This window comes from Pundamilia nyererei, unplaced genomic scaffold (genome assembly GCF_000239375.1).
Source record: "Pundamilia nyererei isolate P.nyererei 1_Seehausen unplaced genomic scaffold, PunNye1.0 scaffold00081, whole genome shotgun sequence".
Taxonomy (NCBI): domain Eukaryota; kingdom Metazoa; phylum Chordata; class Actinopteri; order Cichliformes; family Cichlidae; genus Pundamilia; species Pundamilia nyererei.
In genome coordinates, this window is record NW_005187482.1 from 1,196,717 (window position 1) to 1,214,986 (window position 18,270).

Consider the following 18,270-nt stretch of genomic DNA (forward strand, 5'->3'; position numbering starts at 1 on the left):
GAGAAGTTCAGCCATCTGGGAGGGGCTCAGAGTAGAGCAGCTGCTCCTTCACATCGAAAGGAGCCAGCTGAGGTGGTTCAGACATCTGCCAAGGATGCCTCCTGGGCGCCTCCTGGGTGAGGTTTTCCAGGCATGCCCCACCGGGAGGAGGCCCCGGGGCAGATCCAGGACACGCTGGAGAGATTATATCTCTCGGCTGGCCTTGGAACGCCTTGGTGTTCCCCCGGACAAGCTGGGGAAGGTGGCTGGGGAGAGGGAGGTCTGGGCTTCTCTGCTTGGGCTGCAGCCCCCGCGACCCGGCCCCGGATAAGCGGAAGAAGATGGATGGATATTTTTAATAGTGGGATAAAATTTAGAACTCGTGCTTCTGTGCTGTGTTTCCTGCCTTGTGTTGCTCTGCTTGGCCTTTGCTGCAGTCACCTTCAGCTGCTGCTTGCTTTTGGGTCTTTGCACCTTCAGTTTTGTCACACACTTATGGACCTACAGCAACATTCAAAAGGGTAAAAAAAAAGTTACGGTTGACAGCAGCAAAAATCTGAAAGGAAACGACATCAAAGATTTTTGGATTGGGTGCTCGAGACGAGTAAACGATACAGTTTGCGTGTTGACATGAAGCTTCTGTACAAAGTGAATAATTTAAAGTGACAGGGTGAAATAAAAAGCTTCAAACAGTTTCTGACAGAAAGCTCGGAGCCAAAAAAAAAATGACAAGAAAAGGAACGCATGCAGATTGCTTCAACACTAAAACACCTGCTGATAATTAATATGTAGATGAACAGCGGCGGGATTGCCATGTGGGGAGTTTTGAGGGTTTGTGTTTGTGTTGGCTCGCTGTTCCCCGGTGAGTCAGTGTGATTGTAGTATGTTTTCACACAAGGTCGGGTAATTAAAAGCCAATCCAAGCTCTGCTGGATGACTCATCGCTCCTGGTGAGGAGTAGGAGGTTGCGGGAGCAGGGTGGGGAATGCAGTTATTCAGGGACGTGCAGAGAGTTACTTGGGGGAAGTATCCACAAAGCTCTGATCACATCGTAGCGGGAAGCTGTTTTAGACCCAAGGTGGTCTTAATTGCTTGTTTGACTATCTTGACTTTGATTTTCCTGGAGAAATTTGCCACACGTGGCTTACATGTTAAAATCCATTGTTGCAACCAAGTTAAAATAAAAACTGCAAGTATTCGACAAGCCAACAATCCTGACTTTGCTTTCAATGTGCACAGACAGCAACAGCTTGCATAATTAGCCTGTGATGCATGAATCAGCACCCACAATACCAAAGTTCTGCACCTGGATCTCTTGAAAAAATCCAGTTGTACACCTGTCCTGCTGCTACATTTAAATATTAGAAGTATACATAGATTAAAGTTACACATGCAAACCACACGCTGGTAATAGTAATCAGCTGTTCTTATGAAGACTGCTCATCACACTCTATGCTTTGCTGGGATTTCCAGGGTAATTCGGTTAACAAAAGATACTTAAAAGGGACATATCATGCTTGTTCAGATTTTTTTTTTTTCATGTACTCTACCAGAGTAGCTTTGCACAAGTCACAGTTCAAAATAATGCTTATTTATCTTAACAAGTCTGGAGGCTCTAGCCCCTCTGTTTATCCACCATCTTAAACAAACTGTGCTAGCTCTTTCTGCTCTTCTTTAAGCTAGTTTCATCTGATTGGCTGCCCCTTAAATATAAGATTTGAATATAGGTGCGCCGGACATGACCATATCAGGGGTATCTACGGTGGCCCTGAGTGGTCAAACACACTGCAGCTTAAGAAAACAGCAGCAAATAGAAAAATACTGATGACCGTCAGTGCTACACCTCAGCCTCTTAGTAGATGCACCTATGGTAAATATTTGAAAATCCTAGGTGACTTCCTTCTTGACTTATAGCATTCAGAGATGGTTTTGGGAACACAATAACATGACAGAACAGCTGTGAAAGTGAAGGAGACTGAGACACGCTTAAAAAAAGCGGAGGATTCATCTCTATTGTGATGGAGAAAAAGAAGCCACTCATGTGTGTTTTAATACTGTAGATACATGTTTGCTGTTAGCTTGTTGCTTCATGGTCTCCACAAAAGACAATAAAGCAACAAGATTTTTGTGATATTTTTTCTCAGTGGTTTTTCTTTTTCCATTGTGTTTTATTCAATTTCTGTTGTGTTTTGTGTGATATTTGCAGTATTTTATATTTGTGCTTTTGACCTCTCAGGTCTACTATAGATAACCGCTCCCAGTGACTTCATTCAGAGCCACAAGGTGAAAAAATGGGCAAAACAGAGCACTTAGGGCACTCACGGATTACATACACTGAGATCATCATATAATACTCTGGCTATGTTTAATACGAGTGCACACTTTGCAGCTATACATACATGTTTAAAAATAAGGAAAAGCGTAACAGGTCCTCTGTATGCCTTCATGTTCGGAGCTAACTATGAGTAAACTCTCCAAGGTGTATTATCAGACCCAAACAGCTGTATTCTGATCTTGTCTGTCTCTCAGCAGATGATGTCATTTCCATGGCCGACTCCACAATCACCGTCGAGGATATCGAAGGAGAGCTGTTCAGAATCGAACGAATACGAGACATTCTCGTGCGGAGAGAGTCAGAGCTGAGATACATGTAAGATCTGCCTGTTCTCCAGACCTCTTCGTGTTAGGTACATTTAAACATGCTTGGGGCATAAATCCAGACTACATCTCATTAGTTTAGTTTGTTTTTTTAGGATTTATGGTTCTCTGTCTGTTGGAGGAGGAGAGCTTTTGTAAGAGGATGAAATATTCCTCTGTTATCTCATGTGATGTTTTACTGTTTGGTCCCCTGCTGCCACATACACTACAAAACTTTAAAGTTCAGGGATCTGAATGCACCAATATACTGCTAAGATACCCTCAGGAGTCAGAGATGATGCACCACAACTGTCAACCATCAGTGACTGGAGCAGCCATGTGGATGATGGAAGCGAGGAAAACAGCCGTGCTATTTCAGGCCTTAGCAGACGAACATCACATACACACCCACAGTTTGTTTGTTATTTTGTTCGATCTTGAAAGCTGGCTTTTGTTTCTGCTGGTCTTTTCTCATTATTTTGGCGCAGCAGAGTAAGAAAGAGAGGCTAGCACTGCATAATATAGCCATATGGTGAACTTGATAACTGAAAATAATCATTGCTGTTCTGGGTTTTGTTTTGTCTTTTGATGAAATATGTCATAAATATCATCTCTTTTCATGTTCAGCCATAACCAGAGGGTGAGAAGTGATGCACAGTCTCAATGTTCCTATCTCTCTTTTACTTTCACTCACAATTATTAAAGCCATGGTTTTACTTTTTTACTAAACATGTAGCTGGGAGTCTTGGCTTAAATACATGAAGCAGGAAAAATTGTGCAAATAACAACAGTTCTAATAAGAATCCTGTGAAAAATCTGTTAATTTACTCTGTTCATTAAATCTGCATGGTTTCATCCGTTTGACTGCATGCAGAAACCAAGCTGGTGCAATTACTTTTGTAGTAGTTCCCAGACTACTTCTAGATCAGGGTTAGCGCTCATCCTATTCCAGGAGAAGTGAAACCCAACTTGTCAGATCAATTATAGACACAAAGCCTATTTCAGATTCCCACTGATACGTATTGTGGTCAACATATGGTTCCATTTACTAAGTTAAGACGTCAAACTTTAGACCTCACTTGTTCATGTGATTTCTTTGTTCATGTAATTTTACATGGAAATGAAATTGATGACACAAAGAATATTTATTATAATTTATTTCTTTGACCTTTAAACAACAGGTTTAGCTGTTTCCTGTGTAGAGAGCCTTTTACCCGACCTTTTATAATAATAACTGCCAATAGATGACTTTTTTATTCTACTATGTGGATAGTGTTATAACTTCAGACTTTGTCACATTAAAAATAAAATTGTACAGAACTGCATAAAAGTTTTAACACAACACAAAGTAGTCATGGATTGGTCTCTCCAGAGCCCGGATCTCAGCATTATTTAAGCAGTGAAGGGTTAATCTTGACAAAGAACAGAACAAAAGGCAGCCAACATGAAAAGAAAAGCTTTCAATGTCCTTCAAGAAGTCTAGAGAATTGTTCCTGAACACTACTTAAAGACACTACAAGAAGTCTGCATAAGAAAGTTCAGGCATAACAGAGTTCAAGAATAACGGTGGTCGTACCAAATACTGACTTTCAAGCTCATCACAATTGTAGAAATTCTCTTTTTGCCTGTGTTTCCATGTAAGTTTGCACACATTTCATTTAATCACTGCACATATTTTTCCATTTTCCTAGCAAAATGTAAAGAAATGAAGGGTTGCTCAAGACTTTTGAAGAACTTAAGTTTACTTTTGCCCAATGTCAACAACTAAGCAGGTCATATAGTTAATTTCTTGGCTGACTTTCCATTCTGTTGTTAATGTTTAACAGCACATCCTTTTAAGCAGTTAATATAGTTAGCTAACTATTAGAGAACAGCATTAGCAAAGAGATAATAAGATAAACGTTTTACATTCAGGGCTCCCCTTTATCTGGGTAGCAAAGCTTAAAAACTAAAAAGATTAAAAGTAACAAAATTAAGTAGGTGAATCTCAAACTCAACTTTTGAAGCATAGTTCTATTATTCATCCAACACTGTTTGGGTTTATTTTGATCTCTATGTTCTCTGAGTATCTTTCCTGGGGTTGTTTTTTGTTTTTTTTTGGTCGGGGGGGGGTGGGGGGAGTTGTACCACAGAAGTCCTCTTATAGGCAGCAAACACATCCTCGTCCTTTAGGCTCTCTGTGACGTTCATACAAACTCCTGCTTTCAAGCATTTTGAATAAACACGTCGCTGTGAGCCTATGAGTCACGCTGGCATATATACAGCTGAAGTACACTGAAGTGAAACCTATTTAATTAAAGCAGCAGCTCAGAGCACATCTATTACAGTCACTTTCCTCTTTTTAACACCACTGTTATTTATAGCAGCCCACACGTATGCACACACGCCGCCACATACACAGATAATACCCATGCAACCAGCCCCTGTTGTTTGGAAATCGCCATCAGAGTCAGAGGACGAAATGAGATCTGATACTGTTGGGTGTGATTCATTCACAGAGGGCAATGTGGTGGCGTTACTTCAGCTAATAAACCACTGTCATCTGTGGCCAAAAGCTGAGTCCAGTGGTTGTTTCTTTGATATACCCATACAATTGTCACACAAGGTGGGAATTACCACATAAAACATATTTTTTCTAAAGCCCATGTGAAGACAAGTGTAGCTTAACTGTTGTTTTACCTGAATATCAGCTTGTTTACTGCAGATATCTAAAGTTTGGTGAAGAAATATTTTCTCTATTTGTCTTTTTTTCTCTCAGGATGGACGACATCCAGCTCTGCAAAGAAATCACAAGGCTGAAGCAGGAGTTGCAGAAGCTTGTCTCAATTCCAGGTAAATTAAAAAGTAGCCTGCGCCTCTCGACTTTAACCTGGTGACAGTGTGCTTTGAGCGGGCCCTGTGCGGTTCTTGTTTGCTCTGTCATAGTTGAAAAGATATGAGCTGTCTCCAGTAACGCAGTTCAGCGAGGACTGGAGTGAATTAAGCACATCTTCAGAACGAGCTTGCTGTCAATTAAAGAAAAATACTTTTTAAAAGAAAGGTTTTCAGGTCAAGCAACAATGAGCCTCTGGAGCCTTTTCTGTGTTCTACTTAAATTTTATTTCTTTATTGTCGAAGGAATACTCGCATTCCTCTGTTCATTAAGTTGAGATGGCAACCCAGAGAGAAAAGATAGTTGCTCTGGCAACTAAAAAGAAAAGTAGTAAAACTACCATAAAAAATTCCAAACTGTTCATTTGTTTGGAAGTGAGCAAACTTACAAAGTCAGTGAAGGACGCAGCACTTATTTCCCCCGCTGAGTGCAGAAGGGCATAAGAATCTATATTCTTGGTCGACTCTTGTGGTCCCAAAAAGAAGTCAAGATGAAAATGACCCTACTCACTCACCTCACTAACATTTATAACAAATTCGTTTCTCATCGTACTGAATACAACACGATGGGAGTAAAATAGAGGATGAAGCAGCTTTGAGTTAAAGCTCAAGGCTTCTCAATGAAACTGACAGATGCTGGCACAGTGGCTACATCCATCTCTTTTTATAAAGTCTGTTGGTACACTGCACAGTGACTACAATTTCTAACAGAAGGCTTGTCTCGTGACTACTGAACAGACAAAGACAAGTCCAAAGAGGACCGGGAGAGAGAAGAGAAGCTGCTGCAGCAGATCAACAAGCTGGTGGAGACCAGAGACTTCCTTGTGGACGACGTAGAGTTTGAAAGGCTGAGGTGAGGCTAATGGATGAAAAGAACTTTGACTGAGTGCCACACTCTGGTATTCAGGGGGATTACAGAGATGAGTCAGACATAAAAAGCATCTCCTGACTTGTCTTTTAATTCTACAGTTTATTATTGATTATCGGTTCTGTTCTGTCAGAGCACTTCGGTTCACCACCTTTGCCGTGTAACAGAATCTGGACAATAATCTGATCCTTCATGTGATGTTTCCACTGACAAAAGCGCATACAGCTTTAAAGCCTTAATTAGTTATTTGTTACTTAATTCTTCATATAGCTCCACTCCTACGAAGCCCCTTTGTATATTTTCCTAATTAATGATAGCATGTCCACCATCACTCACAGATCAGCTGTCGCTTCTGATAACTAGGTTGTTATTTCGGAGAAAAATCTGCCTGTAAAAACTTAGCAGGAGCGTGACAGTCACCTCCGCTCGTTAGTTAAAGTAAATGCGAAAATATTCTGAACTGTGAGGATGCTGTGATGCCCACAGCCTGGGATTTAAAGCAAGCCTTGTGGTGTTTAACAAGATGTAATAAAAATTTTAAACCCTGTAATTCACAGTGAATAACAAGGAAATATGCTTTTTCACAGAGAGAGAGAGGAAGACAGAGAGATGGCAGCCTTCTTACAGTCCAAATTTCCCAAAGCTTTGGCTGCAAAAGGTGAGTCTAACCAGAAAGCTGGCAGTTAACAGTTAACTATTAAAGCCAGTTAAGTAACCAGTAAATCTTAATGATTGTGAACCCACTGTGGTGATTGTACTGTCATGTCCTCTCCTTTAAGCTTCAGGTGCTTCACAAGATCGAAAGGTGGCGTTTAAATCCCAGCAGACCTCAGCGCCGCTTCTCACGAAAACCGGCCTCACGCTGCTGAAAGACTGCTGCGGCTTCACCTGCTCCGTCATGTGACTCAGAAAGCCCAGAAAGTGGGTTCTACTCATCTGGGCGTTGAGTTTTCAGTGGGAGAAATGTTTCGTCATCCCAAGTGACCAGACGTTAAGACGAAAAGTGACAACAGTTGATACTATCTTCATATGTACGTTTGTTAGTGTGTGTGTGCGTGTGTGCACATAAACAGGCTTCCTCAGTGCTTTCTTGTATCAGCTGTGTCCTTACAGGAAAGATTATATGTGTTCTGCTGTAATGTGAGTGACATGTACTGAAATAGTTTATCTGGTGTGCTGCTGTGAAATACCGTGTATTGCAGCGGGAGAGCTTGCCGCCTTATGAATCTGCTAATGATTCCTGCTCGGTTACAGTACTTAGACGTTATTGTAGCTGCTCTGACGGTGCCATTAGCCTTTGAAGATATATTAGAAAGTGGAAATGCAGATATCTCTCTGAGAGCAAACTCTTACCAGTCTCACTTTTGCTGTGGCGCATTGATTAATGTAATTACATTGTTATGACTGTAACTGGGCATAACTTGTTTTTTAGTAAGGAGTCATGCAGTGTTTGTTTAAAAAGAACATTTAAAAGACGAGTTTCACATGTGAGATCTGATTCATAGTAAACAACTGTGTCCACTGTTTAGTAAGTTTCATGTAACTCTTAATGTAGCATCTTGGAGTGTTGTAATAAAGATTTTTGTGCTCTTCCTTTGTGTTTGTCTTAAACATTAGATCCACGGGTTAAAGGAGCCTCCTTCCTTCTGTAAGTGTTCGGTGATCGCTCGCTGATATTTCACTGTGCTTCGTTCAATATGTGGTCCACGTAGTTCATGGACTCCTTCGCTGACTCCATCCAGAGACTACTCCAGCTGTGTGTAGCAGCAGTGTCAGCTCTAAAGTTCCCATTTTTAAAAGATATCAGCAACATCAGACTCAGCTATAAAATTATGAGCAATTTTTAATAATAAGAATGTTTCATGTAATTATTAAAATAGTACATATTACATAGATAAAAAAATGATTGATATGCATTGTTTATTAGATACAGCTTGCTAGGAGCACCTTTTGCCTTCAAAGCTGCCTGAATGACATCTATGTCCAGATCTCAACAGAGTATTTGACTACAGTGAACTCATTGTCATGTTTAAGAAACCAGCTTGAGATGATTTGACCTTTGGGACATGATGTGTTGACTGCTGGAATCAGTCATCAGAACATAGGAACACTGTGCTCATACAGGGATGAGCATGATCAGCAGCAATACACAGCAGCATGGATCCATGCAATGTTTTTGCAGTCATTTATTGTAAGATTTTGTAAACTCTCTCTTTTGTAAATTAAAGCCTCAATTTCTGTTTCTTAGCTGACGGAAACAACACCCAGTGAGGTTTTCTGCAGCTGTGTAACATCTGCTTCAAGCTTTGACATGTTTTGCATACAGAGATGCTCTTCTGCATACCTTATTTAACATAATGTTGCCTTCCTATCAACTCGAAGCAGTCTAGCCATTCTCTTCTGACATCTGACATCAATAACACATTTTCACCCAGAGAACTGATGCTCTTTGGACAGTTTTTCTTTCATTGTGATGGTTTCTGAAATTGTCACGATTTGCTGGGCAGGACTCAAATGCAGGACTCTGAGCTGTGCAAGCACAAAAGGGTTTATTTACAGCACCAGGTGAGATTTGTACATATATACAGTGAATGTGGGGAGAGGGTTCCTGGGGTTCAGAGGGAAGGTCCAGGGCTTGGGGAAAAACTCACTCACACACCTCTTCAATCAGTCTGTGATAGTGAAAACACTCAATCTGAAAGGAAGGGTGAATTAAGTACAACGATCCAACGAGGACCAACACTCCACCGAGGCCTTAAGTACTGCCTGGAGTAATCAGTAGAGATGAGCAGCAGGTGATTAGAGCGTGGGCGTGGAATCCAGGATGGCACAGACGCCGCCCTGGAGGAGAAGGTGAGCACAGCAACCAGAGCAGCAAGAACCATGACAGAAATGTTCAGTTTCTGAAGTACTCAAAGCAGCTTCTGTCGCACCAACAACCATGCCACATTCAAAGTCACTTAAATCACCTTTCATCTCCCATTCTGATGCTCGGTTTGAACTTCAGCAGGTTAGAGTTAGACCATGTCTACATGCTTAAATCCACTGAGTTGCTGCCATGTGATAGGCTGATCAGATACTTGCATTAACACACAACTGATCAGAGGCTCAGTGGTGAGTGGGATAAGATGTGCTGAAGTATTTTTAGTTATGTATATGTGTATATGTGTGTATATTTACATGGTCAAACTAACAATTAGGTTGGTTTTCAGTATAAAGCTTATCAGATGTCACTCATATTGAATAAAGTTATTTTATAATCCATATAATGTTTGCACAGTTCAGTCATGTTGATTACATATTAAAAAGCTACTGTGCGTGTGCCACACTTCTGCCCGGTACACGTAGTGTAATTACCAGATAACAAAACTAGCTGTTTGGTGGAAGCCATGAACATAAATATCTGACCTGCTCAAAGAAATATTTTTTCGCCATCCTGCGCTTTACTGCCATGACAACAGGATTAGAGGCTGTTGCGTGTGTCTGGTGACGAGTTGAGGTATTTCTGTTCTCTGTGATGAGGAAGAAACCAGATGGTTTCAGTTCCACATAACTTAACTCAGCTGCCCTCCTCTCCACACGCACGCACACAGAAATACACACTGCGGCCACTGATGACTCATACAGTGGAGATTTATTGTGTCCAAAAGCAGAAATACTGTCACCAAAAAAATGCTTCCTGATGGACCATCCTGCTTGAATATGAATTTTCACTTCAGTTGCTGTTGTCTGTCCTGCTTTTGTCTGCACCTCTCCTCCAGGCAGTCACTTTTGCAATTGCATTTTCATGACAGTTGATAAAGCTGGTTTCAGATAAACAGACCTACGTACGGATGAGCAACACTCTCCACTGCATTTCATTTGCAGGCTGAGAAGACTAATCAGGGCTCCATAGTGTGTGAACGTAGACAAGTTACTGCCAAGCCACTCTAATTAGATGCTTGTGGAAGCGCTTGTTCTCACACATAGCGCTAGATGAGATATTAAAGAGTCCCAAGAAAGGCAATATCATGCTTTGCCAATTAAAGACTTTATGCTTTCTTATTTCTTTCTTCCCTTTCTTTTAACTGCTTTGACAGTATGTTCTTCTAAATGCCCTGAATAATCCCCAGCGGTGGAGAGGAAGCACACCAATTCATGGTGCTGCCCACGCGTTTGGAGAGGCCTGCATCGCTCTGAGGCAGTTTATATTCTTTCCCTCTGGAAATCATCTCTGACATTTACTCCAGGGAAAGTAAATGAAAGATCTTTATGTGCCAGCATGTCAGGCGCTGGGAGAGGGAACCAAACAGAGCGTTATAGTGGGATGCAGACACTGTTGGCTGCAAGAGAAGGAGATGGTGGTGGGAGGGAAAACAGAGAAAAGTTCTAAAAACATTGGTCACAGACACACTTTTTACAACAAGGAGTTTTAATTGCTCCTTGTGTCGTATCTGTGATTACACAGAGGGGAAAAGGCACTTTTATATAACATTTTGAACCAAATTAGCTCTAAGAAATAAAAATTTTCTTGGGTGAAACAGTCACACAGTGACTCTGAGGGCTGGTGACTGCCATCACTGTTTCTGTCTCGTAGCAGGACTGTCCTGATCTCTACAGGAGAAGAAATATAATTGTCTGTGATCACTTTTTAAAATCTTTTTATGTTCTCAGCTGATTCTTTGATTGACTTTGATGATGAAACACCACCACACTACTCTGCATTTAATCATTAGTTATTATTAATCTCTAGCTCAACGTGTCTTTTATCATGTCTCCCCCCCTCACCCCCAACCAATCACAGCAGAGGGCTGCCCCTCCCTGAGCCTGGTTCTCTCTGAGATTTAGTCTTGTTAAAAGGGAGTTTATCCTTCCCACCATCGCCAAGTGCTGGCTTGGCGCTGGGGGTTGGGAAGTGCATCTGTAACCAGAAGGTAGAAGGTTGCCGGTTCGATCCCCGGGCTCTCTGTCCTGGTCGTTGTGTCCTTGGGCAAGACACTTTACCCTACTGGTGTTGGCCAGAGGGGCCGATGGCGTGATATCAGTTGCCTCTGTCAGTCTGCCCCAGGGCAGCTGTGGCTACAACTGTAGCTGCCTCCACCAGTGTGTGAATGTGAGAGTGAATGAATAATGGAATTGTAAAGCGCTTTGGGTGCCTTGAAAAGCGCTATATAAATCCAATCCATTATTATTATTGTTTATAATATAAAGTGCCCTGACAGGACTGTTGTTGTAATTTGGAGCTAAATCAAACTAAATTGAATTAAATAAAATAGCTTCAGCTGTAGGCACCAAAGCCCCATGTGTCTGTCGCTCAAACTCTCTGTTTTCAGGGGGAAGACAGTCAAAGGAAAATGAGTTTAAAGTCAGGTCCTTAAAGGAAAAAACAGCTATAACAGCACATTTTACACAGTGAATGAACTGATAGGCCACATCAGGGCCTAGTATAACATAACTAAGGATTACTTTGAACTCTGAATCAAACTAGCACACTTTACAAATCATAGAATAAGAGTGTTTTGGTGAGAATTTGAGTAATATCCATCCATCCATTCGCTTCCGCTTATCCTTTTCAGGGTCGCTGGAGCCAATCCCAGCTGTCATAGGGCGAAAGGCGGGGTACACCCTGGACAGGTCACCAGTCTGTCGCAGGGCTAACACACAGGGACAGACAACCATTCACACTCACTCCTAGTGGCAATTTGGATTATCCAATTAACCTATCCCCACAAGCTGCATGTCTTTGGATGGTGGGAGGAAGCCGGAGTACCCGGAGGGAACCCACGCAAACACGGGGAGAACATGCAAACTCCACACAGAAAGACCCCGGCCTGATGGTGGAATTGAACTCAGGACCTTCTTGCTGTGCGGCAACAGTGCTAACCACCGTGCCACCGTGCTTTCTCAAAAATTTTGAGAAAACCCTTATAGTATAGTTCTGATTTAAAAGCAAGGATCATGTCACTTGGAGAATTCAGATTAATGGAGTGGGCGTTTTCTTCTTACACTCTGAACCTTTTACTAAAATCTCAGTTTTGACTGACATGATCTCTGGAACATTTTCTAAGTGCTGATATCTAAAATACATTTCAAGAAAAGCATTAGCTGCTGTTGATGTATCAGGACACACAAAGAAATGGTCCCGATTATAATACTCCTAGAACTATCCACACCACTTGCTTTGGTGCCAACACATCATTTTAACTGCTATTAATGCAAATATCTACATTGTTTATGTAGCTACAGTGTTATATGTTACAGTATTTAGTAATTACATGCATTTGTCTCCGTACTTCAGTGGTAGCATAGCAACAGTGGCTTACTACATTGCAGCATTACTGCACAGACAGATACGCTCACTCTGTGAGACTCGTGCTTAAAAGACATGGGTTTAACTGCAGTGCAATAATCACAGGCTCACCCTGTTTGACAGAGGACCAAAAAAAAGCGTCTGTCTTGTTAGACAGCGATGATCACACATGCCTTGAAGAGCAGTATGTGGGTGATCACAGAACAGATCAAAATGCAGCATGTTAATAATTACAGACAGTGTCTGTGGTTTGTTTTAATGGGCATCTGCGGGTGTAAGAGAGTAAAACTATAACCTCTGCCAGGCTGTGAGTCACCGAGTCTGAGTCATGCACCACGGTCACGGTCAAACATAACAAATGTATTACCCTGCTGTCACTCTGAGGGACATTTCTCTGTGGAAACGGTCATTTATTTCTTGGAAAACTGCAAGCTGATCTGCCTTCTGTTCCTGTGATCTTGTGTGTGACATTGTGTGTTCTGGGGTTTTTGTCCACTGTTTGCAAAGCAGGAAAAACCTGCTTGCTACACTCTTGGTATTCCCACAAGTTGTGCAGTTTGTAGTTTTTCCAGTTTTGCATGCGGGAATATTAACTGACTCCAGGTTTGTTCTGTGGCTGTTGACACAAGGTAGAGTGGATCTTTGCTTTTACATTGTTTGGGCCAGATTCTAACCCTACCATCTGAATGTTGTGGCAGAAAGAGCCTCATCAAACCAGGCAACATTTCCTAGTTTAAGTGAGCCTGTGTGAAATGTAGACTCACTTTGTCTGCATCTCTGCACCACTCATTACTTGGTTGTAACAAGCGGTTATTTGAGTTATTGTTGCCTTCCTATCAGCTCAAAGCAGCCTGACCATTGTCCTCTGACTTCTGCCATCAACAGGGCATTAGTGCTGTCACTCACTGGATATTTTCTCTTTTTCAGACCATTCTCTGTAAACCTTAGTAATGTTTGTGTGGGGAAAATCCCAGCAGATTGACAGTTTCTGAAATACTCAGACCAACACGTCTGTTACCAACAACCATGTCACGTTTAAAGTCACTTAAATCTCCTTTCTCACACATTCTGTGCTCAGTTTGGACTTCAGCAGGTCATCTCGATCACGTCTACAAACCTAAATGTATTGAGTTGCTGCCATGTGATTGGCTGACGAGATACTTGCATTAATCAAGCAGCTGAACATATGTACCCAATAAAGTGACTGGTGAATGTATATCAAAATACCTAGTATATAATATGCTGAAACTCATTATACTGACTAGCTGAGTCATCTTTGAACTATACTGTGTTTACGTCCATAGTGAAACTAAAAACGTGGAACAGACTTGTTTTCAGATGTCACTTATATTGAATTGCTGTTTTACAATCCTTCTGTTTGCAAAGTTCTGTTGTGTTGGTTATATATTAAAAAATTATTATGTGTTCAGGGGTTTTTGTTTACCGTAAGCAAAGGTGGAAAAACCTGCTTGGGGTTCCTGTTAAGCTCTTGGTATTCCCACTAGTTGTGTAGTTTGTCGTTTTTCCAGTTTTTCTGTCAAGAATATCACCTGACCCAAAGTTTTCTTAGGGATGTGATTTACCAAGCAATTGAGTAAAATGCAAAATGTGAATATAAGTATGATACTGTGGCATTAAATATTTAAAAAAACAGTTTCAGGGAAGGACAGGAAGGATCAGGGTGTAAATTAAAACCAGGCTCTTATGATGTTTGCTGATCATGCACTGGATCAAACTTTGAGTTAAAGTCTAACAGCACACCCGTGTGGCAGAGAGCTACACAAGCATGAAGAGCCTCTCCTGTCCAGGTCTGTTGTATCTTAGCTATCCAAACTCTTATATATGCACTTTTCTGTCCAGCTTTTAGGACCCAAGGAACTGATAATGTGGTGCGATCGGTTAAGATGAATGTTTTTTTCTCCAGCTATGGTATGTAATACCTGATGAAGACCACATTCAGTTGAGAGCTCCAGAACAACCAAGTTGGTTGCATTTTAGTTGCATTCACCATATACCTTTTGGTGTCAGAGAAGCACATGATTGATGTTTACATACAAAACTGTCTGCACTGAGAATTAACTCTTTTTACAGTTAGAGATGGTGTGGATTGTATTTCATTTTATGTAAAAAGGTTAGGCTATATCTATCATAGATAGATAGAGAGATATAGCAGAGATATTCAGCTGCAAGTGAGTGGTTCAGGAGATTCTCCATTAATTATTCACAACCATTATCCCAGCTACAGTTATTTGGATGGTCTCTGCATCAGCTGATGGAGGAATCAACCTGTGTTTTAATTCAAACTGCATTCAAATAGCAGCAGCAATGATGAACTCCCTCATTCCAACAGCTAGCAGTCCAATATTCAGGCCACAGAAATGGCTCCTCACAAAAACAACAACAACAATAACAAAGCAGATACTTCAGTTATCGCATTTACTTGTAAACATACAGCAGTGGTGCTCAGTTACATTTTGTTGTCTGGCTGCTTTGTAGCATTGTCAGTCTCTCTTTTTTAAGAGCCATCCATAAGTGTAGATCAACAAGAGGGATTATTGGGGTAAATGTGTTTAAGTTCCAAAATAAGAATTATGCATTCACAGAACCAGAAAATCTTATTGCTTGAAATGTAATTATCTCACTCATAAACACACACAATGTTGTGTCTCAGTCACAAGCTGCAAATCCTGTCCCCTTCTCCTCTGATGCAGTAAGCAGGTTGATAACCACGTAGGACCCAGAGGTAAAATGAGGAGGATATTAGAATAGTTTGTTCTCTGCTGTTTTTCAGTCAGCCTCCATAGCTGAGATGATTCCTAAAACCCAGCGCAGCAAAACTACATGTACAGCACATGTGACATATTTGAATGTGAAGCATTAAATTGGTCAGCTGAGATATTAAAGTCGCATGAAACTATAACTATACCATGATTTGATTTGAGCTCACTACTAAACCCATCACCAACAGCCCACCTCAGCAAGGCTGACATTTGCTCTGTATTGTCAATGCTTGATCATTTGTGCATTATACATCCAACACGTGCATTTTCATGGCTTACTAGTGTCAAATGCAAATATAAAAACGGACAAAATTACATCAGCATGAACGTCACCACAGCTCTTACATTGAAAATGGTTAATTGTCTCTCTGTTAACTTATTTATCAAAATATTTCATTTTTAAATGATAACTATTGATATATGACACACAAAAACAAACATTTATCGACATTTCTTAGGTGACATTTCAAGTGATCTCGGGGTGCCCTGCTGCTTATGGCTGAAATCTGACTCTAATAGAGGACCCTTACTCAGTGCTCAGACAAAACGGTGCTTTTTACACGCAGGTAAGTATTACTAATAGCGTGGCAGCAGTGCATGCAGCAAAGAATAATGCCTGTGTGTGGCGCAGTTGCGCTGTACTAACACTGGTACGCTGACCATCTGATAACTGCGGGCTGCTTTCCCTTTAAAACGCATGACGCAGTTCAACTGGTGCCCCACTTTGTTGTGTGAAGCAGCAGCAGTCTGCAGGAGAGAGAGAGAGAGAGAGAGAGAGAGACAGCGGGGCCGCTTGCTGTCGCATACGGCTCGGCCCGGAGACGTCGGTGCTTCGCTGGGCCCCTCACCGCGCTCATCATGGAGTTTTTAATGGGGAATCCGTTCAGCACGCCCGTGGGACAGCGCATCGGTGAGCGCCTTTATGAGTCTTTACACTGCATGAAAAGAAAATTCTCCAGTCAGGCTCGGGCGTCTTATACCGACACCTTACATCTCCCGCAGTCACGTCCCTGCAGAGCTGCTCTGTGGACTCTTATTGTCGAGGCTTTTGTCGGGGTGATGCGTTATAATGCGATTATGTTAGAGAAATAGAAATCAAGTTAAATTCATTAGGACTGACAGAAGAACAACGGCTTATGGTTTGATTGACGCCCCTGTGAGACAATGACTTGGCAGAGGCGGGAGGAAGACGCTGAGGTGCTTCAGTTGATTGGTTGTCCCCGGCTCTGCCTTAACCTGCAAATAGCTGGGCGGGCCGCAAAGAGTGGCCGACATCCCCCTGACCCAAATCTGACGATCGTTTGGCTGTAGTCAGTGATAATGGTGGAGATCCAGAGATGCTCATTAAGATATGTAGATGAGGAGATCTTTGAAGCTGCAGTATAAGCCTTTACACGATTTGTAATCTAAATAATATTATAATCTAAAGAAAACTTAAATATAGCCTAGTCTTGAATATAGTGAATTTAATATTTCCATCAGTTTTTTGGTCAAGTTAATTCAGTCATCTGATAAGCTGGTCTAGAATTTAACCTCCACACAGTAAACTGATCAAAAATCCAAACAAGCCACATGCTGTTCTAGAGTCTGTTGGGGCTCTGGGCAAAAATTCTCAAAGGGGCCCCTTCAACCAGCATTCATCACCATTATTCTATAAATAATCCAACGCCACCACCACCAACGATCCTCTAAAGTTACAGGTAAAACACTGATCAACAAACGGCAGCGTGTTTATTTTAGCAACAGTGTCCAACACTAGGTTGACCGGTTACGAAGTGTAATATTACTGTAATTACTATCTGCTACATTATATCAGCCAGCTAGCTACGCTAACAAGTCCTTTGCCAGTGTCCCATCACTGACTGTGGCTGTGCTAACTTGGCTGTTCTGCTAGGCTAGGTTCACTTATGTAAAAGGACAAAGCAAACAAAAGAATTAACGTGATGATAGTGGAAGTGTCTGTCCCCCACAGTTAAGGCTAGAGTAGCAACAATTAGTTATTCAGCATTATGTTTAATTATGATAATTTTCTCCTCTTCCTCTTTTTTTCTTCTTCCTTTTCCTCACTTTGATGAGTGAGGAAAATGTGCCATGTTCTCATGGCACATTTTGATATACCGGTAGTTTAAATGTAACTCCTGACAAACCTTATTAAAAGTGCCCACTTTTTTATCTTTTGCCAATTAAAAGTGCCAGCAAATTAATGATTTTCATTGTTTTCATGTAATTTTAATGTTTCTAACATGAAATCTTTTTTTTCCAAAAAAAAATTTTAAATAGGGTGAATTAGACATTAGACACCTCGGTCACTAAGGCATATAGGCTAGTCAGTGACATTCTGGCAAACATGGAGAAATGGCATGTTGCCTGACTGTTTGCAAGTCATTGTTGGAGGTTATGAAATTGGTTAATGTTGGGACAGTGAAAAAAAAAAGTCATTGATGATAATTCTTTGTTTTCTTTTCTTTTTTCTGTCATCAAATTTAAAATGTACTGTAATTTTTCATAAGATATTAAAATGTAAAACCCAATATTTCCAAAACTGGGTTTGCATAATATGAAAAAACACATAAAAACATTAATAAAAGACAATTAATACAGTCCTGGAATTACTACAACTTCAAGCAGACAAAAAACAAACAAAAAGCAGCTTAATGTTTTCAGAGACTGAGGTCAGCCCCGTGGTATACTGTTTAAAATATTCCAAGTCTGTATGTTTGATTATAGGGTGGCTGTAGCTCAGAGTGGCAGAGCAGGTCAGCCACTAATCAGAAGGTCGGTAGTTCGATCCCATGGCTACATGCCAAATATCCTTGGGCAAGATACTAACCCCATTTTTGCCTACT

The 18,270-nt window shown here is 41.1% G+C and overlaps 2 protein-coding genes across 8 annotated transcripts in view; both read left to right on the forward strand.

Moving 5' to 3' along the window:
• LOC102193574 (uncharacterized protein C16orf45) overlaps positions 1-7,936 on the forward strand; it is an 11,002-nt gene extending 3,066 nt beyond the window's left edge. For 2 of the 4 annotated variants that reach the window (XM_013912116.1, XM_005738010.1), the window contains exons 3-7: positions 2,509-2,629; positions 5,375-5,448; positions 6,226-6,340; positions 6,943-7,013; positions 7,135-7,936. In XM_013912116.1, coding sequence (XP_013767570.1) covers positions 2,509-2,629; positions 5,375-5,448; positions 6,226-6,340; positions 6,943-7,013; positions 7,135-7,259 — 506 coding nt within the window. In that variant the 3' untranslated portion in view covers positions 7,260-7,936. The remainder of the gene's footprint in view (positions 1-2,508; positions 2,630-5,374; positions 5,449-6,225; positions 6,341-6,942; positions 7,014-7,134) is intronic. The other 2 variants (XM_013912118.1, XM_013912117.1) reach the window with 2 other exon arrangements.
• Positions 7,937-16,131: 8,195 nt separating this feature from the next.
• Positions 16,132-18,270, forward strand: part of tom1 (target of myb1 membrane trafficking protein) — an 11,329-nt gene continuing 9,190 nt past the window's right edge. For all 4 annotated transcript variants that reach the window (XM_005738017.2, XM_005738015.2, XM_005738014.2 and 1 more), the window contains exon 1: positions 16,132-16,334. In XM_005738017.2, the coding sequence (XP_005738074.1) occupies positions 16,283-16,334 (52 nt within the window). In that variant the 5' untranslated portion in view covers positions 16,132-16,282. The remainder of the gene's footprint in view (positions 16,335-18,270) is intronic.